Here is a 22,167-nt window from a genome sequence, read left to right on the forward strand (position 1 = left end):
ATGGATTTCGCTGCGCCGCCGTCCGCCGCACTCAACACCGAGGCGGGCTGTGAGGAAGCAGACATGTGCTTCCAGTGCCCCCCAGAGGCCTGCTCGCAGCGGCCGCGCGCAGAGTGCAGCGAGTTCCCCTTCGAAGGGAGCCCGCAGCGCTTCTGCCTCTCGCGCGTGAGGGCGTTCGACGAACCTCTGCCTCTTGGGAGGTCCGCGAGTGACGCAACTGTGCGCATCTCACTAGACCGCAGTGTCTTGATTGTTCTGGAGCCTAGGGAGCGGCGCCGTGGACTGCGGCGCCCGAGGAAGCCAGGCGACGCCTTCGTCACACCTGAGGACTTGGCGGCCTGCTCTCCGCCAGCCGCGAGCGGCCTCCCGCACGGCGAAGCTGGGCACGGGGGCTGTGGGGTCCTGCTAGAGCCGCAGGCGAAGGACTCTGAGGTCGATTCCGAGTCAGATGCTTCGCGCCGCAGAGGGCCGCCGGAGCGCCGTGAGGAGGGGAGCGCAGGCGCTGGCGGCGGCGAGGCGTCTCCCCCCACGGCCCTCTCCGCGCTGGCGCGCGCCTCGCTAGAGCACGCCGCCCCCGTCCGCTCGATGTTATGTTACCTCTGCAGCGTGAAGGGTCGGCCTGCCGAGGCCTCCGATGTGGAGGCCTCGGCAGGCCCTAAAGCCGAGGCGGAGGGTTTGTCTCCTCTGTCGGACTTCTCGTGCCTGAACGAGCTCGCGTCGCGGTGTGGCGGGGCTGTCTGGGTGGGGCCGCGGCGCGTGGCGGCCTCGTCGTGCGCGCGGGAGTCCGCTGCGGCCCTGCCGTGGCCTCCGCTCTCGCGGGCCTCGTCTCTGACTTCGCACGCTGCTTCCTCTTCTTCGGTGCAGAGGGTTGCGTCGCAGCGCCCGGCGACGCACGCGGGGCTTCTTCGCAGAGGCGACGGCCGCCTCTCGGATGTCACCTGGGACATGCTGTGGCTCCAAGTTCCGGAGCCTCGCTTGTTGCTCCTGCGGCAACGCCAGCAGGAGGCGGCCTGCGCGCCATCGCCTGAGGGCGATCGTCACGCGCGTCCGCGGCGACGCGTGGTGAGCGGTCGCAGGGGCGCTCGCTCTCGCATGGCGGGGGAAAACGTGGTTAGTGCTGCATGCGATCTGTTCTACGCGCCGCTGCCCAGCGCGTTCAGTGCAGGCGAGGAAGACGAAGAGGAGCGCTTTCTCAAGCTCCCCAGCGTCCCTGTGCTGGTCGCCCTCGCGGACGCCTCCGTCGACTTCTTCCTCTTCGATCGCATCTCCTCCGCGGAGGCCCCGCTCGTGGACTGCTGCTACGAGGACTGGTGCGCTTGGGGGCCTGCCGGCGGCGCGGCTTCTTCGGCGCAGGGCGAACTGCCGAATGGCTACCTTGGCGGGCCCTGGGGGCAGCGACACCTTGCCGAGGCGCTCTGCGCGTGCCCGAAAAGCCGCGCTTTCTCCGACGAAACGCGGCTGCGAGAGGGAGACGCAGAGGCACACGGGCACGGGGCCTCCGCGCGCACTAAGATGTCCCCGTGGCTCATCGAGTGGGACAGATGGTGGTGGCAGAAGCCCCGCGCGCCTCAAGATCTCGCCGCCGCCGCGCTGGGCGCCGGGTTCGCAGCCACGCCGTCGTTCTCCGAATTTAGGACGGACGACTCGGAAGAGGCTGACGAAGACAGTTTTCTCTCGTCCTCGAGTTCACGGGCGCCTTCTTCTCTGGGGTACTCTGTGGGGGAGCCTGCTCTCGGCTCGCCTCGCAGCGACTGGCGAGACGCGGCTGGTGTCCCCCCCGGGCCGCCCCACGCGCCAGGGCCTGGGGCATGCTGGGGGAGTGAGGCAGGGCTTTTCCCGCTCTCGCACGTTGCCGACGCTGCAGCCACTGCCCACGGTTGTGGCGGCCGTGTGGCGTCGCCTGCGAGTTGGTTCAGCACGGATGCTGAGAACTCGATTCGCCGCTTTCGCGTGCCCCTGACGGCCTTCGTCCCGTTCGTCACAGTCAAGAAGCGGAAAGGCCGGCTGGCTGCGAAGAAAAGCACTGGGCAGGTGGAGCGACGCGCCAGAGGGGGGTCGCCTTGGCATCAGGAGAGCGATCGTGTGGCAGAGCACCAGCAGGAGGCCGATTCGCTGTCTCCTCTTAGTCAGCGCAGAGCTCCCGCTCCCCCCACGGCGCGGCGTGCGTGGGGGGGCACCGAGAGCGACGCCCGCGCCCACGGCTGTTTTCGCCTCCAATTCTGCGCCACCTCGAAACCAGATGAAATCGTCATTGTCTGGAACTACTCCGTCGCCCTCTGGTGCTCGGTTTCGCATCGCGGTCTGTTTGTGAAACGCCGTTTTTGGCTCCAACGCAGTCTGGGCTTCAGTGTGTATGAGCGCAATCTGTCATCGACGTCTCAGGACTCGCCGTCGCTGCCTTCTTTCGCCTCGTCTCTCTGGAAGGCGCGCACGCACGCCTTGGCGCCAGTGCAGATCCTCTCTCTCGCCTCACGTAATGATCTTCTGTTTGCTCTCACGGCTCCGCCGAGGCAGCATCTGCTCATCTGGTCGCTCTGCGGCGTCGCGCTCTACGCCGTGACACTGCACAGCTACTCTCCTCTCTCCGCGACGCCCGTGCCTGCTTTCGCCCCAGTTCTGAGTCCCTCTCTCTCCCCCTCAAGAGACTACACCCACGCGGCGCTGAGGAGGAGATCAGAGTCGCCTCCTCGGATTTTTACAGCCGACGCGCGAGACGCGGCCGCATGCGCGGACGCGGGGGCGCTCCACGGGGTTGCGGTGTCGTCGCTGTCAGCCGCAGCGTCCACCGCCGGCTCGATGTGGGAGGCGGGGGGGAACAGCTGGCGAGGAGAACGTGAGCGGGCGCGCGAAGAGAAAGGCGAGGCGGCAGCGGAGGAGCTTCTCGGCGAAGGCGACCGGGCGTCTCCTCGGGGACCAGAGCAGGCGCATCGGCGTCGGCGAGGGGACGCTGTCGCGTGGCTCTCGGGGCCGTGGAGAGCCCACCAGAAGCATTTGGCCGGGGCGCGTCGCCCTTGCGTGCGATGTCCTGTCTTTCTTTCTCTGCAGGTCAGGGTCGACTGCGCCTACGCGGTTCTGACTGACAGCGATCAGGGCGTCTGGTGCATCGACCTGGACGCCTACTTTGCCTCTTCTCCGCTGGAGACCGCCAGCCATCTTCTCGCGTCGTCGTCACCCTCTAGGGGCCTTCGCCTGTCTTCGCTGTCGGGCCTCTCGTCGCCTTCTTCGCTTTGGCAACCGAGCGGCGCTGGAGACTCGACGTCTCCGCCGGGGGGCGCGTCGGCGAGCTACCTCTGTGCGACTGCTGTGAGCGCGCTTCTGCCGCCGTCTGCAGCTTCCAAGTTCTTCCCGCCCTCGCTTTCGTCTTCCTCCTCGTCGCGCGGCTCCGCGCGACCTTCGTCACCGTCCTGCGGGCCTTTTGGAGCCCCAGGGGGGGCCGGGGGGGCCTCCGGTCCGTCGTGGGTCGCGGTGTTGGAAGACCGTCGGCGTCTGGCTGAGAGTCTCTCCTGGGCGACCCAGCTCCACCATGTCTCTGCCTCTCTGTCGGCTTTCCCGTCAGCCTTCAATCTCCTTCCTCTCGTCATTTCACTCAAGCGCGCGGACGGCCCTGACGCCCCGAGCTGCCTAGGCGGCACCCTCGCGGCTTCTGGTTCATGCGTGAGGCCTTTTGAGGACGCCAGCCGCGCCGGAGTAAGCCAAGCGCGAGGCGCCGACGAGCGGAAATCTGCTCAGAGAGAGGCCTCGCCTGCAACGGGTGCCGGTGGTAGCCAACACGCGATCGCGGTCAACCAGTGCAACGGCCCGACTCCGCCCTTTCTGAACGGCGCTGCGGAGGACGAAGAGCCGTCTCAGAGTCGGTTGCGGGTTGAATGCTCGCGCCTAACTCCCTCGAGCAGCCTGCTGCGAAGCTCGCCCCGTCTGTCCTCGCCCGCGGGCATCGACGACCCCAATGATCTTCTGCGTGGAGACAGCTTTAAGAGTCCGCGCGCGTCGTCGCGGCCCAGCTCTTGTCCGTCTCCGCGCCCGCATACCGGACGGCCTCAGGGCGCGCGGTCAGTGCCCCAGCGCCCCGCCGAGCTGCCCGCGACGCCGGCGGAGGCGTTTGACGATCTCCTCGCGGAGTGCAGTCGAGTCAATCTCTCTGTGTTCTTCACCCGCGACCTGGGCGCCGTGCCCATCGTCCCTCAGGCCCTCTGGAGACCCGCGGAGGCCTCAACGGGACGGCGGCACCTTCCTCTCGGCACCGGTGCGCCTGGAGGAGGCTCCCTGCGGTCGATTGCGCATCGAGAGACAACCCCGCCAGCCTTCCCGATGTCGCCGCAGGAGCACAGCCGGCAGTCATCGCTTTTTGCAGAAGAGGCTCAGTCGCACCCTGAGAGGGGAGAGGCGGCCTGGCGGACTGCTTCCGACCACGCGGAGGAGTTTGCGAAGCCTGGCGAGACAGGCCCGCGGAAGCGACAGGCTCCTGGAGCGGGCGGCGGACGGGCACTTCACTTCGCATTCAGAAGAGAGGCCGAGCTGAGAGGCGACGCAGAGGCGCGTCGCGGAGGCTGCGGCAGAGGCGACGATTTCCGTGCGAGGGCTGGAGCCGCGCGAGAGCAAGGTGTCTACACGCGCGACGGTCTGTGGACCGATGGGGACGTAGCGGAAGAAAGACAAGACAGTGAGACAGACGACTTTCTTCTCTTCACAGGCGGATCCGCAGAGCCCTGGCGCCTGGTATCCGGACCTGACGGGACACCTCCTGCAGTCGTCGTCTTCGCGACACCCGCAGAGCTGCAGGTGGAGACGTTCCTAGCGAGGAACCAAGCTGGCCGTCTGTCAGCTCAGCAGCGGGACTCCAAGCCTCGGTCTCGCTCGCCGGCGACCGCTCAGAGTTCGCGGCTGTCCTCGATAGGCTCTCTCCAGTTGCCTCGCTCCCTGGGAGAGACGGCGCAGACTGGGCTGACCGCCCTCACGCGCCGCGGCGGGTCCCCGTCTCCCGCGCCGCCGAGGGCGGCGCTGGCTGACCTCCTCGCGCTGTCCCTTCTTCGCGCCTCGAGGGCCGTCTGCGCGCCGCCGGTGCACGACAGGCGCGCGGCGCTCGCGCCCGAGGGGCGCTTCCGGGACGCGTCTGGGGACAGGGCCCCGCATGCGTGTCCGGCCGGCACTGAGCCCAGCGGGGGCGTTTCTCAGGTGCTTGAGACTCCCTTCGTCTCTGCTTCGTCTTACCGCCTGGGGGCCCTATCGGGCCGGCCGTGGCTTGAGTCCCTGAGTGGAGCGCCCCAGGGTCTCGCCGGCTCCGGGCTCGCCGCGAGTGACAGCCGCTGTGGGCTCCAGGAGGACGCTGGGCGCCCTCGTCGGCGCTGGTTTGAGCGCCCCAAGCCCGAAGAACTTCTCGAGCTGTCTTTGGGGTCCCCCCCCCCATCGCATGCGGCTGGGGGTGCGTCGCCTCAGCAGGTGCGCCATCAGCGACTTCTGCTCTCTCACTTGCAGAGCGGCGGCAACGCGGTGCTGCGACTCGTCGCCCCGAGCGCCCCCGGGTCCTGGGTCTCGAATCCCGGGGCCTTGTGGGGCGTGGGGAGCGGGGCGGTCCCTCCGCCGTTGTACGGGGCCTTCGGCGCCAGCAGCATCTCAGGAACCTCAGGCCAGGCGACGTACAGCGCGAGCTTCTTCGGGGGGCAGCTCGCGTCGCTTGCGGGAGCAGGCGACGGCAGCCTGGTCGGCGAAGAGCGGGCAACGGAAGACGACGACATTCGAGACCGTCTACTTTTTAGTTCGCCTGCGCAGTTCTTCGCCTCCAACGTGAATGCCGGTGGAGGTGCGCGCCGAGGCGGGCCGCTCGGCTGGAGCAGCGACGCCTCGGTCATGCTCCTGGAGCTCGACACCTTCATGGATCGCAGCAGCGGCGCCCTCATGAAGCTGCGAATGCGCAGAGAGGCCGATGCTGCCTTGGCTGCTGGGGTAGGTTGCCTCGATCAGAGAGGAAACAGTATCCGCAGCAGGCGTTCAAGTTCCTTATCGCTAGCTAGCTCACTGCGTCCCTAGGATCAGGCCAAAAGAGTTCACTACCGCTTGTTGGACGGAGCATGCATATGTTCTGGAGTGCATTAGGAGAGCTACTCTAGATTCTCCATTCGTCTACGGCTGCAGTAACTGCTGTGTCTAAAAAGCGGTCACAACAGACACACCAGACGCACCGCCCGTGTTGTGACCAGCTGTTTGTGTGCGAAAAAAGCGTTGAACTGTCCCCCTTCGCTCGCACAGAGGGATGCCGTTAAGAAAGGAGAGGCACTCGGAGTCAACTGGACCTTTTTTGTGGTGTAGGGAAACCTGTGCGAAAAGCGTTGGACGTAAATGTCTCGGTACATGGAGATTACCCGCCAAATCGGTTATGTTTGAATCGTCCTTCGGCGTTTTCAGGATTCTTTGGGCGCCTTCCCAGCGCACGAGGGCCTGCCCTGGCGAGAGGCGCCCACGGGGGGCTCGCCGTTCCCCTCGGGGTCCTTCAGCCCCGCGGGCCTGCGCACGGGGGAACCCAGCGCAGCAGCCGAAGACCTCTTCGCGCTCCTGTCCGCGGCGCTGCCGCCGGGCGCTCAGGAGCATCTTCTGCCCCTGCTGCTCGCGTCGGCGAGCGGCTCTGACGAAGAAGATGTGCCATGCCCCTTCAGCACCCAGCAGCGGTCGTGGTCGGCGCGTCTATCCAGTCGCGAGGACGCCGAGAGTTGGCATGAGGTCTCTGAATCGCCTGCGTGTGGGTGCGCCGCATGTCTGGGGCCTGCGATCTTGCCTTCCTGGCTCACGGGCGCGCGCCTGCCCCTTTTCTGCTGCGGCTGTCGCCGCGCGCGCACGAAGCGGCCGAGCGACGACGCGCTGCGGGGCGGACGTACCTCAACGGGGACTGAGGCGGGCTCCAGGGGGGGGCCTGTGGGGCCCCGTGGCGGGTGGAGCCGCTCCAGGCCGCACGAGAGCGTCTCCAGCGTCAGCTCGGGGGCCTCGTGGGCCTCCGGACTTGGCGCCTCGGCCTCCAGCGTCGCGACCTCGGTCGTGCGGTCGGTCTCCGCCTGCAGTGCGAGGCGTGCGGCCTCGACGGCGGGGGTGCGCATGGAGCCTGTCGCTGGAGCGAACGAGTCTCCATCTACCTCGTCGCGGCTTATCAGCTGTCGCCCACTGGTTGCCGCGGCGTGGCTGGAGCGAGGATTCGCCGGCGGCGTCGATCTGCTGAGAGAGCAAGAGACGCGGCGCGCACGGGCCGCGTCCTCGCGGCGACGCGAGGGAGACACGCGTGAGGCAGTCTCGTCCCTTGGTGACTCCTTCCAGCGGCACGGGCGTCACGCGGTCGCGGCCCGAGGGTGCCACTTCCATTCTGGCCACGCCACGGGGCAGGAGGCGTCACAGGCGACCCTCCTGGATACGGAGAGGCGCGTCGAGACGCGGGGCTCGGCGGACATGCGTAACGCTCCCGACGACGCACTTTCGGTTTCCTTACTCGATACGGAGAAACCGTATGATCCTTCCCCCGTGCTGAGTGCGCGGCCCGAGGCGTGCGCCTGGAGGCCTGCTGGGGAAAACCACGTAGAAGATTCGAGCTCTCTAGAGAGCTGGGCATCGACTGGCGGGAGCGAGGACTCAGGCTGCGACGCGTGGAGCGACGAACTCGACGACCGTTCTCGCTGGCCCACCCCGAAGGCTGGCTCGGGCCTGGGGCCTCCAGCCCCCGCCGGCAGGGGGTCTCCGGGGGCGCTTGCGGGGAGTGTGCCCAGCCCAGGAGGCGCGAGACCGGGAAGCGGAGGGAGCACATGCCGGCACGCAAGGTGGTCCGACAACGACACACAGTGCGGCGTCACCCTGATGCAAGTTCATCTGTCTCTCCATTTCATTGCAGTCGAAGCGTCCTACGCGTGCGCCTGTCCGCCCGACGCGCCGGAGACGGAGGCGAGTGCAGATAGAGCAGCGCGAGAGTGTAAGTCTGCAGCGGGGGCTCAGGGTCAGCGCCTTGAGCCCCGGCACTCTCCCCTGCAAGCGTCTCCCTGCCGCGCCGCTCGCTGGTCTGGCTCCGCTTCTTCTTCCTCGATGGGGCCCGCGTCTCCTCACCACCTTCTTTGGCTGTTGCATTGGCCGCATATCCCGGAGGAAGAAGGTGAGCTGTCTCTCGGCTTCCCTTATGCCTCACCGCTGCGGGCGCCAGATCATGGGGCCGCGTGGGCAGGGTCCACAACGCCTGCGGGGCGAGACCCGCCCAGCGCCGTGCGGACGGACGCCGCGGCCTCCTCGGCGCGCCGCGCTGCGGCGGCGACGAGGAGGCTGAGTGTGAGTCGCTCGCTTCGGTGGCAGCTGTTCGCCAGCCGCGTGCTGTCGCCCTGGAAAGGCCTCTGCGTGAGCGACCAGGCGTTCTACCTCTTCTCGGCCTTGTCGCTCTTCACGCTCTCGCCCTCGCAGAGCCCGCTCTCAGTGCTTCTCAACCTCGCCATCTTCGAAGGGGTGACCTCCGCCGCCGCGTTCGCCGCCGCGAACGGCGTCGCCCTCAAGTCGCTGTGTCACCTGCTCCTCTTTGTCGGCCTGAGGTACCGAAAGCTGGAAAAGGTCAAGTTTGCGCTCGGCTTCCTGCCCGAGCCGCAGCAAATGGTCGCCGTCCGCATGCTTATCCTGTACGTTCTCCACGGGTACAGCACGGAGCGCCTCGTTGTGCCGGTTCGCCTCCCGCCTGCCTCCGACCTGTCCCTCGCCTCCTCGCTTCCTCCTTCTTCCTCCGCTGGGCTTCACGCGACGGCTCCAGAGCCCGACGCCCGAGGCGCAGACCTGGAGCCGACGGGGTCGGAGACCGGAGCGGCGCCTGCAGAGGCTGGCGAGGAGTGGGGGGCGGCCTGCGGCGCTCGTCGCGAGGTCGTGGCCTCCGCGGGAAGGGAGACCTGGAGAGACGACGCTGGCGGCAGCTGCGCCGCCCCCCTCGAGCATGAAGCGGATTTCTACACTGCTGTCGCCCCAGGACTGTATGCGACAGTGGTCTATCTGCTGGATCTGCTTCACTCTCCCTCGCGCGAGTGCCTGCTGCCTTCTGCCTCGAGCCTCTATCCGGCGTTATCCGCGAACGCGCAGAGCCCTCTCCTTCCTCCCTCAGCTACGCTCGGTTGTCTCCCTACCCAGCCCCGGGCCTGGAGCACCGCGGGGCGGCCCCTACTCAACGGCAACGCTGTGAGGACAAGCTCGCCGCCCAGTCTGCAGTGCGCAGCTCTCGAGGCGCTTCCGTCCAGCGGGACGGTGCCACCGCCCCCCCCCTCGTCGTCCTGCGCTTCGTGTGCGTCGGAGTCCGCCCGCGCGAACGCCGGCTTTCTTCAGGGGGGCGGTGCCTCTGCTGCTGCCTCAGCTCCTGCCTCAGCCCCTGCTGCTGCGCGTGATGCGGTCCGGAAGGTGCGACGCGCCTCTGTGCTCGCCGGCGTACATCGCGGCCGCGCGCCTTTCGCGGCGAAGGACGGCTTTCCGCTTCCGGCGATTTGCATCCTTGCCCCGCATGCGCCTACGGGTCAACTGCGCGAGGCGACGCACCCTCGAGACGCCAGGCTGTCTCCCTCCCCCTCGCTCGGCACTCTGTCCGACGGCGCCGACCCGCGTCTCGGACCGTGCGGGCCCGAGACTCCGGGCATCTCGCCCGCCCTCGTGGGGCTCCAGTTTCCCTTCCTGGCGGCGGAGGCCATCGAGCGCGCCCGCGCGGCCGCCGCGCGGTGCATGGCGCTCGCGGCCGCGTCGCTGAATCGCGGCGCGTCTCTCCCCTCTTCCGCGCTTTCTGCACTCGGCGGAGCTTCAGCGCCCTTCTCCCCGCGCCTATTCAGCGACCCAGCTGTCTCGAATGTCCTCTTGCTCTTCGGAGATCGAAGTCTCGCGCGCCCGGAGGCGCCTTCGGGCGCAGGGTCTTCTCCTGCGGGCGCCTCCCACTGGACTACCGGGGCGTCGGCGAGTGCCTCGAGCCTCGTCTCGGCCTTCGGCGCAGGCGGGGGCGAGCGGAGTGGCGTCCCTGCGGCTCCTTCCAGCTGCGCCGCGGTGGGAGCGCCTTCCTCTGCGTCCGCGCGAGGGCGTTCCGGCGAAGCGTCCGCGGAGGGGAAGCGCCAAGAGAGGCTCCTTCTCGAGGCGGGCGCGGCGGCCGCGGCTGCGGCAGCGTCTTCGCTTCTGGCCGTCGATCGCGCCTTCGGGTCGCGCCTGCTGGCGATCATTCTGCAGTTCATCAACGCACTCATCGGGCGCCGCGTCATGCGCAAGATTCAGATCTGCGAAGACCGGACGCGTAGACGGGAGAGGGCCTCTCGGCTCGCGGCTCCCTGGCGCGTCTGTGCATCTTCCGCCTCGTGCCCGGGCGGCGGGTCACCGCCGACTGCAGCCTCTGCAGAGCCCATAGAGGAGGGGCTTTGCGATCCTGGAGGCCTGGGGGAGGAAGCGGAGATGAGCGCAGAGAAGAGAGCTCAGCAAGTGACAGAGGAGCTCTCGGAGCTGACCGCCTATCTCCAGTTCATTCGCGCGCTGCAGCAGGCGCTCATTGTCTCTCTCCCGTCTGCCAGGGTCTGCCGCCTCTCCGCCGCACACTTCTCTCAGCGCCAGGCGTTCGCGGCCACGCGACGCACTTCCTCAGCGGAGTTCGTACGCGGACAGGAACGCCCCCCGCGAGCAAAGGAAACGGACTACCAGCGAAGAACGTTGAGACGAGATGTCGAGGAGCTCGAGAGCGAGGAAGAAAGGGAGGCGACGCGTGAGGCCGCTTCCGCTCCTCTTCGGGCCCCCTCCTGCAAGCGAAAAGCTCGCAGGCTCCGCGGGGCTCGGCTTCCTGAACAGACGCGCGAGACGGATAGCGACGACGAGACTGCGCAAGAGCCCAGTGAAGACGACGCGGCGCGTCCGCGCTCCACGCCCCCCTCGCCGCGCCCTTTCTCTTCTCCTCGCGGCGAGCAGCAGGAGCGCGAGCCACGCGGCGAACGAATCTCCTTTTCTCTGGTGTCTCAGGCGGGCGGCGCGACCTCCGCTGCTGTCGCCGGGGGGGAAGAGGAGGCCGCGGCGGTCCAGGCCGAACAGGGGGAGGAACGAGAGAAGACGGGGAAAGGGAGGCGCGAGGAGAAGGAACAGAGGCAGGTCGCTCGCCATCTCTCGGCAGCGCGAGCCGAGGCGACTGCTCTCGCAGCTGCCGTCACCTCCTGCAGCATTCGAGAGAACTTGTGGCCTGCGGACGCAGACGTCGAGGCGGTGATTCGCGACGGCTTTCTCACCGGGCGCGTGAGCTCTGCGCTCGTGTGGCTGGAGCGCCGGCGAGCCGCTGCATGCGCAAAAAAGCGGGCATTTCTTGAGACAGACGCGCACTCCTGCGGCTCGCTCTCTGCCGACGAGCGAATCGCAGAGAAGTCTCGACGGGGGACTGCCGCGGCCGCGGCGCCCCGATCGCGTTGGCTGGAGCGGCCGCAGAACGACAAGCGAGACGGTGGAGAAGAATATGGAGGGGGAGAGAAACAAGAGGATAGGAGGCGGAGCGTGGAAGGCAGCGAACTCGGGGAGGAGACAGACGAGACGGCTATGGAGACGCTGCAGAAAATCGGGAGGCGGATGGCTTTCCAGCTCTTTTGCAACCAGCAAATTGAATTCTTCTTCGTCGGCATGCAGATGCTCAGGCAACTCGGGGTACGGAGACACGAAACTCCTTTTTCGTGCTGTCAGGAAGGCTATGTGATGTGCATGTGCTGTGCTCAGTTGCTTTCTCTTCTCTCGTAGACTCTGGTGTTTTCTGTGGCGTTTCGCTAACGCCTTCTCGTCGTCCTCTTGCCCGACTTCCTCCCCGCGGCGCTGTTTCCAGCGAGAGACTACTGGATTCTGCACGGCGCGTCGGTCGCCTTTTGCCGCTGCTGTTTAATTCGTTATGGTGACCTCCTGTCCCTCTCGAAGCCCCGCTTACTCTCACACTTATTCATATCTATTTACATGTATATTTGAATATATTTTTATTCACTTGTGAGTTTTTGTATATGCGGGCCGGTTGCTTGTGCTCTGTCTGGGTGTGTATACTCCCCTATTCCTGTGAACCAACATATGTGGCTCTCAGTTCGTGCATGAATATATAAATATACGTATATATGAAAACATTTTTAAAGCCTGATAGAGAGAATGGGATTCGACCTCACGAAACGCTTTTAGTCTAGTGTCAAGTTAGATGCGTTAAACCGCTCTGATTGTGGGTGGAATTGTGTGAAAATGCGCGCGCGGACTCTCTGCGTCTGCTCAGGTGAACGTGCCTGCCTTCTGCATGGCGGCGGCCTTCTCCACAACGCGGCCGCTGGTGCGTCGGCGCCTGCTGCGTCACCTGAGGCACATGGGGCGTCTCAGCCGCGCGCAGCTGCGGCTCATCGACTTCCTTCAGGTACGCGCTTCACTGCACAGCCGATCGTCTCTCTGCAGTGGCTGCAGGCGGAGCGCGCTTTGCCCACGGCCGCGTGGAGTCCACGATCCTTTCTGGGCGTCGTGCTCCCTTCCCCTTCTTCCGCGGATACTTGTGCCTTATCGCCGGGTTTTGTCTCTTCTGGCACCCGTTGCGTGTCTCAGTGCCCCCGCCTCCGCAGTGCCTATACTCTCGTACCCATGCCTAGACGCAGCTATCGTGTGCTGTTGTATTCCCCTTCTGAACAATTATAAATACTTATACATATATTTCCTTCTTTGTATATCTCGACCTTTGGCTGGTCGCTGTTCTTCGCGCATCCTTGCCTTTCCTTTCATTTTTTTACTATTTCTTCTCTGCCTCGTGGCGACCCCGCGTTTCTGGTGCGTCGTCCTTCATCTAGGCACCCGCCCACCCTTCTTTCGGCGCATGTTCCCACGTCTTGGAGGTTTCCGGTTTGCGCGTCTGTTTCTGCGCAGGTGTTGGAGCAAGAGTTCACGAATCCGTGTTACACGGCCGAGTTCAATCGGCAGGTGACGCTGTCGCTGACTTTGCAGCAGCCTGTTCACATTCTTGACTCAGTTCCGCCGCTTTCTTCTCTTCTCTCCCTGCCTCTGAAACCTTCGAAGCGGCACGACGACGGCGCGGCCTCGGCGCCCTCGCGCTCCACCTCGCCCTCACCGAAGCGGCGCGCAGCCGCGAGAGGAGAGCATGAGGCGCTCGCCGAGGAGTTCGTCTTCCCTCCGCTGAGCGGGAGAGTCGCGGGCGTCGCGGTGTGGCCGCCTGGCGGGTTCCCTGCGCTCTGGATGAGCCTCGACTGCGCGGGGATCGTCGGCGCGGAGACGAAGGCCGCTCTCCTCGCGCGCCTGGCACCCTTCTTTCTGTTTGAAGACCCCCGCGAGTGCGAGGGCAGCGAGCGGAAACTCTGCAGCAAGCGCCTGCAGGCTTTCCTTCAAGCGACGCGCCAGCGCGAAGACGGGCGAGGTAGGAGCGAACGGGGGGGAGCGGAGCTGCCTAACTCGCGCGCGCCTCGGTCTCTGCAGCGAAAAGAGGAGATACGCGCGCACAGGCACTCCGCGGAGGAACCGGCAAGCATGCAGATGCATACATATATGTATATTTACGTAGACGTGCGTCTGCGTGGATGCCTGGTTTGTGCGCCAGCACACAGTCTCTCTGAGCTCTTCGCCTAGATAGATAGATACGTAGATACATAGATACAGATAGGTAGACAGATCGATAGATATTTATAGAGAGATACATAGGTAGATAGATAGATACAGATAAATACAGGTAGGCAGATGGATAGGTAGGTAGGTAGTTGTGATGAATCTAGATAGATAAACAGGCTGGTAGATGAAGATAGGTAGAAGAAGAAAGATGTGTCGCAAGAGGTCTCTGCCTGCATGCGAGGCCCGGCGTTTTTGCGTCTCGTTCAATTCAATCCGTTGATCCGTTTGCGTCTCGCCTCGCCGCACCTCAGGCCGCGAGGACTTCGAGCTCTGCGGCGACCGCGTGGTGGCGTCGCACTCCCTCTCAGACGAAGACCGCGACTACACGATGCTCTCTCTGCAGGACGGCGCTGCCTCCTCCCCGCCAGCGCTTGGAGCCCCCGGCCGGCGCGAGCCGACCGCCGGGCGCGCCGGCTCTCCAGGCGCCTCCGCGACGCCCCAGGACATGACGCAGACCGCGGCGCTCATCTCGCACTACTCAAACGACGCTGTGACGGTGAGCGACACACAGGGGAACGTCAGCAGGCGCTTCAGCTTGCCGCGACGCGTGCGCTCGCTGCTCGCCGGAAGGGGGGGGACTTTGCCGCGGCTGAAAAAGGAGCATATTTGTATAATTTTGCATGTATAGGCGTGTAGCGCGTGCCTTCGAATGCAGCTCACCGGCGTATCTTTTTTCCTGCCTCTAGTTCATCCACTTGCGTCGGTCCGTGCCGATGTGGCGCGCCTGTGGGGTGGGGCGTCTGGGCTTTGCCTACCCTCTCGCCTCTCGCTCGCCTTCGCGTTTTGCATCTCGTGGGCATGTCTCCCCCTTCGGCTCTACTTCCGCCGCAGGCCTGGGCGCACCTGGAGGTTGGCGACGTGGACGATCTGTCGTGTGCGCGTATGTTTGGAGTCCCGGCCTTTCCCCACAATCTCTCCACGGGCGCGGGCTCCGCGGCGACCGGCGAGGGGCTCGACTCGCACACGGCGGCCGCCGCCGCGGCGCTGAACGAGGCGCTCAGCGCCGCGACGGGCCTCGACGGCGGGGATGCCGCCCAAACCCACGAGCCGCTGAGACAGGAGACAGGGGACCAGCCGCGCGGCGCGGACGCGCCGGCGCTGAGGAGGCGCGCGAAGAAGCTCGCGGGGACTGCTGCGGCTTGGGACGGGGGGGGGAAGACGCCGCGCGTCGAGGCGGAGAAGAAGGCAGAGAAGGAGGCGAAGCTGCTGACAAGGAAGCGGCAGACTGCCAAAAGATCCGGGGAGAGAGGCGAGCGAGGCAACGAAAGCCGACGGGAGGAAGCCAGAGAGGAAGGGGCAAAGCGCGAGAGAGAGAGAAGAGAGGACGACGATGCAGTTAAGGAGCTGGAAGGAGACGACGGCGGCCGCGCAGGAGCGAAGGACAGGACGTTCACCGACGAAGAGAGGTGGCCCGCTGGAGATCCTCCACGAGAGTCGGCCGCCGAGCAGAAGAGTCTCCCTCAAAAGGCCAACGACGGAAGCGCCTCTCTGTCGAGTCCGCTGGTTGCGAGCCCGGCGAGGAGAGGACAGCATGACGGCGGAGTGAGAAGGAGGCGGCGAAAAGATTTTGGCGGGCACCACGCAGAGGAAAGATCCGGACAGCTCGCCGAAGAAACGCGCCTGATGAAGATGAGGTATCGCATGCGCACAGATGGGCGTACCTTCAGAGGCGGGGGGGAGGGGGGGGGGAGTGCGCGCCGCAGAAGAAAACGTGCCACGCGATAGACATCAACGTGTGGGGTGTTCTCAGTCACTTCGGAGAGAAAAGATTCAGGTGGAGGGGCGTATCACGCATAAAGACAGGGAGAGAAAGCAGCTAAACTCGCCACGACAGACTGAGACACACACAGGCCCAGTGCAGACAGAGGGGTTCCCCTGGGCCGTATGCTTGTGATAGTCACGATATAAGAGTTAGATGGTTAACAGATGCCTCAGTGAGAACAGCGAATGAAATGGGAGAGTGAAAACCGACCGACGAGAAGATAAACGGACGGGGTTTGGATCTAGGCCGAATGGTCTCGTACGCGGCTTCCGGTGAAACTCGACTCGGTGCGGCATTCCCAGTTTTTTTTCTTTTTTGTGTGGGGTGCAGGGGCATATGCTGGCACTGTCGCCACGCGGACATTCGCGACTTGGATTTCTCTTTCTGCCGCGCTTCGGTTCGCCTGCCCTGGAGGGGACTGGGTCACCGCAGGCGAGCTTTGGAGGAATCTCGACGAGGAGGCGAAGAGAGGAATAAGAGGTCTTCGCGGCGGCCGCGCGCGGCTCGATCTGCTCACGCCGAGAGCGGGCAGGACGACGGAGAACCTCGAGGGGCGGAGGGAGAGGCAGCGAGACGCAGAGCATCGCGGAAGAGATCGCCCACGCCAGAGGATGCCGTGGGTCTCGAGCTGTCGAATTCTGACTGGACTGACCGCGACGAGGACGCTGCACACGAGGCGCAGCCTGTGGAGGGCGACAGACAATCGGGAGCGGCGGACGTCGGCGTGTCGCGTCGTCGCCTGAGAAACCCTGAGGCGGAAAATTTGCCCTCGTATTCTTCGTTTCTCGAGGCTCTCGAGATGCGCCTTCCCAAGCGGTCGATTCTCAGCGGCTACCTCTGCGTGAAGCTCGCCTGGATGGCGCGCTGGAGCCGTGGAACGTCTCTGCGGATTCTCCTCGAGCGCCGCTACGTCTCGCTGCTGGACGAGCTGAGGTCTGTTGAGCCCGAGGAGAGAAAGCCACGAGAGGAGCGGAGCCGAACGCGCCGCAGGAAGGCAGCGGGGGAGGGCGGAGACGGGAGAGGCGAAAACGCTGTCGAGAGAGAGAAGAAGCGAGAGATGAAGAGCGCGCGAACAGATCTCGGTGACGATGAGAGAGAGAGAGAAGCGCCAGACAGGGCGCGGAAGGCGGGTTTCGCTGCGGGGAACGGCGAGCATGGATGGAAGGCCTCCTCAGAAGAGGGAGAAGAAGAGGAAGAAAAGACATGCGACAGCAGAGCACGCCAAACGAGAAGGCCCAGCAAGCGAGGCAGGGAAGGAGAGAGGCGAAGAGACAAGCAAGCTGACGGGCTGAAGCGGTCGCGAGAGGGCAGGGGCAGCAGGCCCTCCTCCTTGCAAGTCAGTTCGCATCGCCCCCAAGGTGAAGGGAAGAAGAAAACCGTGTTTTCGATTATTGCTTCGTCTCTCAGTCTCCACGGAAGATCCTTCGGCCTCTGGCGGCACGCGCTGGACTACTTCATCAGCCATCACGACTGGCGCGGCGTGTCTCTCTGGGTGAGAAAGCTACCTCTTGAGCACCTCTACGTGAACGAGTATGGCCTCTGTTGTTCAGGGGCGTCTTCATCCTCCTCGGCATCTTCTTCTTCACGTTTCTCTGTCCCAGCACCTTCTGGGGGGGGACTGCGTCTCTCGTGCCGCGTCTTCTCGCGCGCCTCGCGCGTCGAGGCCTCGACGCCTGTTCGCCCTATATTCGAGACATCCTCCTTCAGGAGCTGGCCGTCCGAGGCGTCCTCTGCGAAAGCACCGGCGACCTCGCTGGGTTTCCTCTTCTGCTTCGGCGACTCGCCAAGGCGGGGATCCTCTTCAACGTCGCGAGCGAGCAGGAAGCAGAGGGCGGCGAGGCGAGCGAGGGAGAGGCGAGAAGACGCCTCAAGCAAGCGAATCGACGTGAGGACGAACAGCCTTTTCTGTCGCTGAGTCGCGCATTCATGCCGCTCCGCCGAGTGTCGCCCTTCCACTGCTTCCTTCTGCTGCTCTTCATCGCCAACGAAGTCCCCGGGCTGGTCAGCGCGCACCTGCAGGTGAGCAATCGGGCAGCGGCAGCGAAGCGAGCGGCAGCAAAGCGAGCGATAGCGAAACAAAGAATGACCTCGTTTCGCGGTTGGGAAGAAAAAGCGAAGAACGTGGATTGCCCGCCACACTGTCACTCCTTCCCTGTGACTTGTATCAATTTTCGCTAGATAGGTAGATAGAAATAGATGGACAGATAGATAACTAAATTGAGATAGATAGATAGATAGATAGATAGATAGATAGATAGATAGATAGATAGATAGATAGATAGATAGATAGATAGATAGATAGATAGATAGATAGATAGATAGATAGATAGATAGACTTAGAGAGAGAGGTAGACTGCACGTGCAGCGTCTTCGCGCGTCACCTCGAGTGCGTGGACGTACGCTTGCGGAGGTCAAGGCGGGCGTGTGCATCTGTGAGCGCGTAGGCAAAGTGTTCGAGTTGTTGATTCATATATGTATGTATTCATATGCTGGGAACGCCTCGTCTTCTCTCCGCTGTGGAGTAGGTCTTCCGCCTCGGGTGCACGTATGCAGCCGTGCGCGAGTTGAAGCGCGCCCTGCGAGAGACCTCGCGTCGTCTTCGCGCGGGCGCCGCTTCTGGCTGGCGCGCGACGTCTGTCTCTTCGAGTCTTTCGGCGCGGGCGGCAGAGGACGGCGAAGAGCCGAACGAAGCAGGGAGGGAAGGGCGTCTCGACGTCGACAGCGCGGGAGCAGGCAGCTGGGGCGCCGTTGGGGGGGGCAGCAGCGCGTACTGGCCCACGGTGTTGCTTTTAGGGCGGTTAGGAAACAGCGCGCTCTTCGCGACGGCGCTGCATCAGGCCGCGTGGCTGCTGCTCAAGGAAGGTAGGAAACGCCGCGCTGCGATAGACGAGCGCGGAGTCAGACGGAGTTACGTGCCCTCTGCAGCTCAAGCAGCCTCGCCTCTCTGTGGTGCGCCGGCGCGGCAGACTTCAGATACGCACGTTGCTGCCTCCCACGCATCTGCTCATGTACATATTAGTATATATTTGTAACTAGCGTTATATGTATATATATTTGGACGCAGATATTTGTCTGTCTGCATGGTAAGATGGGGCGAATGTGTCTGGTTCTACGCAGGCGTATCTTGGCTTTGTGGCGTGGAAGTTTGGGGTTTCTCTGCCTGAAAATCGTGTTTCGGCTCTTTTTGTTGCGTTCTTTGGTCCCTTGCGCTCCTGCGTCCATCGATCAGAACGGATTGCTTCTGCGTGTGGGCACCGGGGCTTTAGCTTCTTACGCGCGCCTCTCCTCTGCCTTCTGCGCGTCGCTGTGAGCAGAGCGCACGCAGCAGACGATTTCATCCTCTCCGCTTGAGAGTGGAGAGCTTCCGCCACACGGAAGCAGCGAGAGAGGACAGTCGCCCGCAGGCGACGGCCGGGAGCCTCACGCTCGTCGCGGGGGGTGGAGAATAGGGCAGCAAAGAGGAGGCGTCGGAGAAAGAGGATGGAATAGGGACGCGGAAGGCGAGCGACCAGGCCTCTCTCTGCGCCAGCTTGTCGCGTACGACAGCGAGCACGTCGGGTTTATTTCGCTCAATTCCCTCGCGTTCGTCGGGCGGCCGCTTCTTTTTCTCGCCTCGCTCATGCTGCTTCCACTGGCTTCGGCTCTCGACGCAGTCCACGCAGACGCAGACATGCCCTGGCGTCTCCAGGAGGAAACTTTGAGGTGAGAACTCCGAAGGTGCCCCTCGCTGTCTCTGCGGTCCAGCACAGAAGAGCCTACGGAGCTCGCAGCGCAGCGAAGGACAGGAAGGGCCGCGCGAAAAGGGAAAAAGAGACGTAAAGAAACGCTGGGCGCAAATTCGACAGGGCACACCGGGGCGTAGAGGCGAGTACTCGTCTCACTGAAGACGCTGAGTGAGCGCAGGACAACGAGGAGGACTCAACAGAGGGAGAGGCGAGGGAGAGGCGCAGCGATGACAGGAAAGTGAAGAGAAGGAAGACGAACGAGCGTGTGCCAACTACTTTGAGAGTAGCTGTGTCAAAGGCGAGGATCGAGGACAGACAGAAGGAGGGAAAAGATCGCCACGACGGAGACAACAGCAGCAAAAAGAGGACGCGTTTTTGGAAGGGAAATCCGTCAGGCCTTCAGTCTTGCACGCACCGCATGCTTTAACAAATGCAGTCTTTTGTGTCGCACTTTCGTCTTTTTCTCCCTCAGGGCCGCCATTGAAGACTTTCCTGACTTGTTCGCCGCGTACTACCCCGATGAAGCGCAGCCGCGGTTCAGCGGCGTTCCGTCGTCGGCCTCGACTTCCTCGTCTCTCTCGTACCTTTCTCCTCTGTCATGCGCAGGGCCGCGCCTTGCGTCAGCGCGAGGCACCGAGAGCCTGGACGGAGACAACCTGGGCGACGGCAGACGCTCGCGCGGACGTCTGTCGCTGCCTCTCTTCGAGCTGGTGCTTTGCCAGCAGCACAAGCAGCGCATGGAGGGACTGCCCCTGCGAGGGCGAGAAGGCGGAGGAGGAAACGACGGCGCCAGCTGGACGGGCGCGGCGATCAGCTGCGCGGAAGGCCTGTCGCGGAGCGGCGGCGTCAAAGGCGACGCGGCTCTGGAGCCGGGCCGCCGCGGCAGGGACGAACTGCCCTCACCCAACAAGACGCCAGTCTTCTCTGCTGTGCGTTCGCGGAGCGGAGAGAAGCCAAGCGGCGTTCGCCCTCGCGACCCAGAATGCGAGAGCGAAGGCGTGGAGAGTCTCGAAGGGCTGCTGCCGCCGTGCGTCGTCTCCGCGGGGTCCCAGGGAGGCGAGTTGTCTGCTCTGGCCCTGGCCACGTGGCGCGGCGATGTCTCGCTTTTCACGCTTCTGTCAGACATCACGGGCATGGACGCGGCGAGGTTGCTGCGGCCGCTGCCTCTATTTGAGCGGCTCTTCAAGATCCAGCGCGACAGACAGAGACGCCGCCGCCTGAGGTCGTTCTGCGCCGCGCAGGCCGCCGCCTTGGGGACGAGCGAGGGGGGCGACCGGCTGCGGCGCGCCCGAGAGGAAGCCGTGAGCCGGCAAGAGGAGGCGGAAGGCGAGCGAGTGCTGCAGGCTTGGTTCAGGTCGGGTCGCGCCTTCTCGTCCATCAAAGCCGATCCGGCGGCGAGAGAGGGCGGCGGGGAAGACATCTCCACTCACGCAGCCGACCGCGCAGACACGTCGCCGGGCGGCGCACTCGCGCTGCTTCACTCGCCAGCCGTGAGCGAGGCTGCCTCGGCTTGTACCGCTGAGGGTCTCAGCATCGCGTACTACATCGCCCAGGGGCGCCCCGCGATGGCGTTTCATCTTCTCTTCGCCCTGCGCGCCGCCTCCTCCTCGCCGACGGACCCCGCCGCAGCCTCGCTGACGGTCGCCGAGGCCCTGTCGCGCTGGGCGCAGCGGGCCGCGGACTCAGTGAGTCTGAATCTGTCTGAAGAGGAGCAGGAGCTGCTCCACGACGTCGCGCTCACAGTCGCGCTGCACAACATGTTGAACGACGGTGTGGTCGCCGCCGCCCTCTGCTTCCTTGAACTCTGCGGCCTCGAGACCGAGCGCGTGCGAGTCGACGCGCTCTCCGCCAGGCAAATCTACCTCCACCGCAAGGGGCTCCAGGCGCAGGCTTCGGCTTATACTAGCAGAACTCCCCGACCCCGGAGACCGCGGAAAGAAAAGAAGGGCGCGAGCGCAAGACGAGCTGCAGAGGAGACGCAGCGAGGCACCGCAGAGACGAAGGCAGACGGTGCGGAGGGAGAGAAGGAGGCAGGCGCGAACGAAGGCGAGCGCGCGCGGGACAGCCGCCGCGAGGACGGCGACGGGCACCACGCCACGGCGAAGACAGACGAGGGAGACCAATCAGAGACAGCCAGCCGCAGTGAAGGGGTGGGGGGACGCGAGAAGAGTGAAGAGAGCAGCGACGCGGAGGACGCGACGACTGAGGTTGAAGAGGACGACGAAGACGAGAGCGAAGCAGACGCGGTACCAGACGTCGAGGCAGCAAGAGTCATTGATCTCTTTCTCTCATTCCCAAAACCGAAAAAACGCGTTGCAACGACAACGGCCCTCGAGGAGGGTGACGCGGCTCTCAAGGCGGGCAACTCAGGCACCGAGAGCGGAGCTGACGGGGCGCGAGGGCGCGGCGCGGACGCGCGAGCCGCACGAAGCGAGGGCGCAGAGAAAAGGAAGAAGGCTGAGAAAGACGAGGCGGACGAAGAAGAAAGCTCTGCGGGAATTTCGTCGCCTCACCTGCTTGCGGCACTCAGAATGCTCGAGGAGGCAACCTGGTCACTCGACCCGAACCTCGCGACGACGCAGGCCGCCGCAGCGACGCCGCTCAGTCTCGACTCGCCCTGGCACCTCGTCGGCCTCTTCTGCAGGTAGGCACAAAAATTAAAAAATTCCGGAAATCTCAAAAAATTGGAATAAAATGTTTTAAAAAGCCGGGCGCGCGCCGAGAGCTGGTAAAACGCGGTGAATCAACAGCAAACAGAAACCGAAGGGAAGGCAGGTTACAGGCGCTCGTGCGTCCTGAGACGCCTCCTCCAGGAGGTGCGGAATGGCTGGACAAGCAAAACCCGCGGCCGGAAAGGGATGAGTTGTGCGCGAGTTCGTGGGGAGAGTGAAAAGGCAACGAAGCCAAGTCAGTCAGATGGGCATTCCGCACAGACGAGCATCAAGAAGATGCTGTGGTCCTTATCCGTGGTCGCACAATGAGGCCAGGGAGGACGCTGAGAGGCAATAGCAGCAGGCAGACGCACAAGAGGCGAAAGGCGCACGCCAGTGCCGAGCCCGCCCCCCCCCC

The 22,167-nt window shown here is 64.4% G+C and overlaps 1 protein-coding gene across 1 annotated transcript in view; it reads left to right on the forward strand.

Annotated features, from left to right (window-relative positions):
* The window catches only part of BESB_061820 (uncharacterized protein), a gene marked incomplete at both ends in the record, with an annotated part of 30,929 nt that continues 8,762 nt past the window's right edge, over positions 1 to 22,167 (forward strand). The window contains 11 exons of the mRNA XM_029364596.1: positions 1 to 5,940; positions 6,400 to 11,628; positions 12,227 to 12,361; positions 12,859 to 13,363; positions 13,863 to 14,107; positions 14,443 to 15,245; positions 15,704 to 16,865; positions 17,081 to 17,392; positions 17,899 to 18,235; positions 18,688 to 19,075; positions 19,571 to 21,742. Coding sequence (XP_029219304.1) covers positions 1 to 5,940; positions 6,400 to 11,628; positions 12,227 to 12,361; positions 12,859 to 13,363; positions 13,863 to 14,107; positions 14,443 to 15,245; positions 15,704 to 16,865; positions 17,081 to 17,392; positions 17,899 to 18,235; positions 18,688 to 19,075; positions 19,571 to 21,742 — 17,228 coding nt within the window. The remainder of the gene's footprint in view (positions 5,941 to 6,399; positions 11,629 to 12,226; positions 12,362 to 12,858; positions 13,364 to 13,862; positions 14,108 to 14,442; positions 15,246 to 15,703; positions 16,866 to 17,080; positions 17,393 to 17,898; positions 18,236 to 18,687; positions 19,076 to 19,570; positions 21,743 to 22,167) is intronic.

This window comes from Besnoitia besnoiti, chromosome V, assembly GCF_002563875.1.
Source record: "Besnoitia besnoiti strain Bb-Ger1 chromosome V, whole genome shotgun sequence".
In the NCBI taxonomy this organism is placed as follows: Eukaryota; Apicomplexa; class Conoidasida; order Eucoccidiorida; family Sarcocystidae; genus Besnoitia; species Besnoitia besnoiti.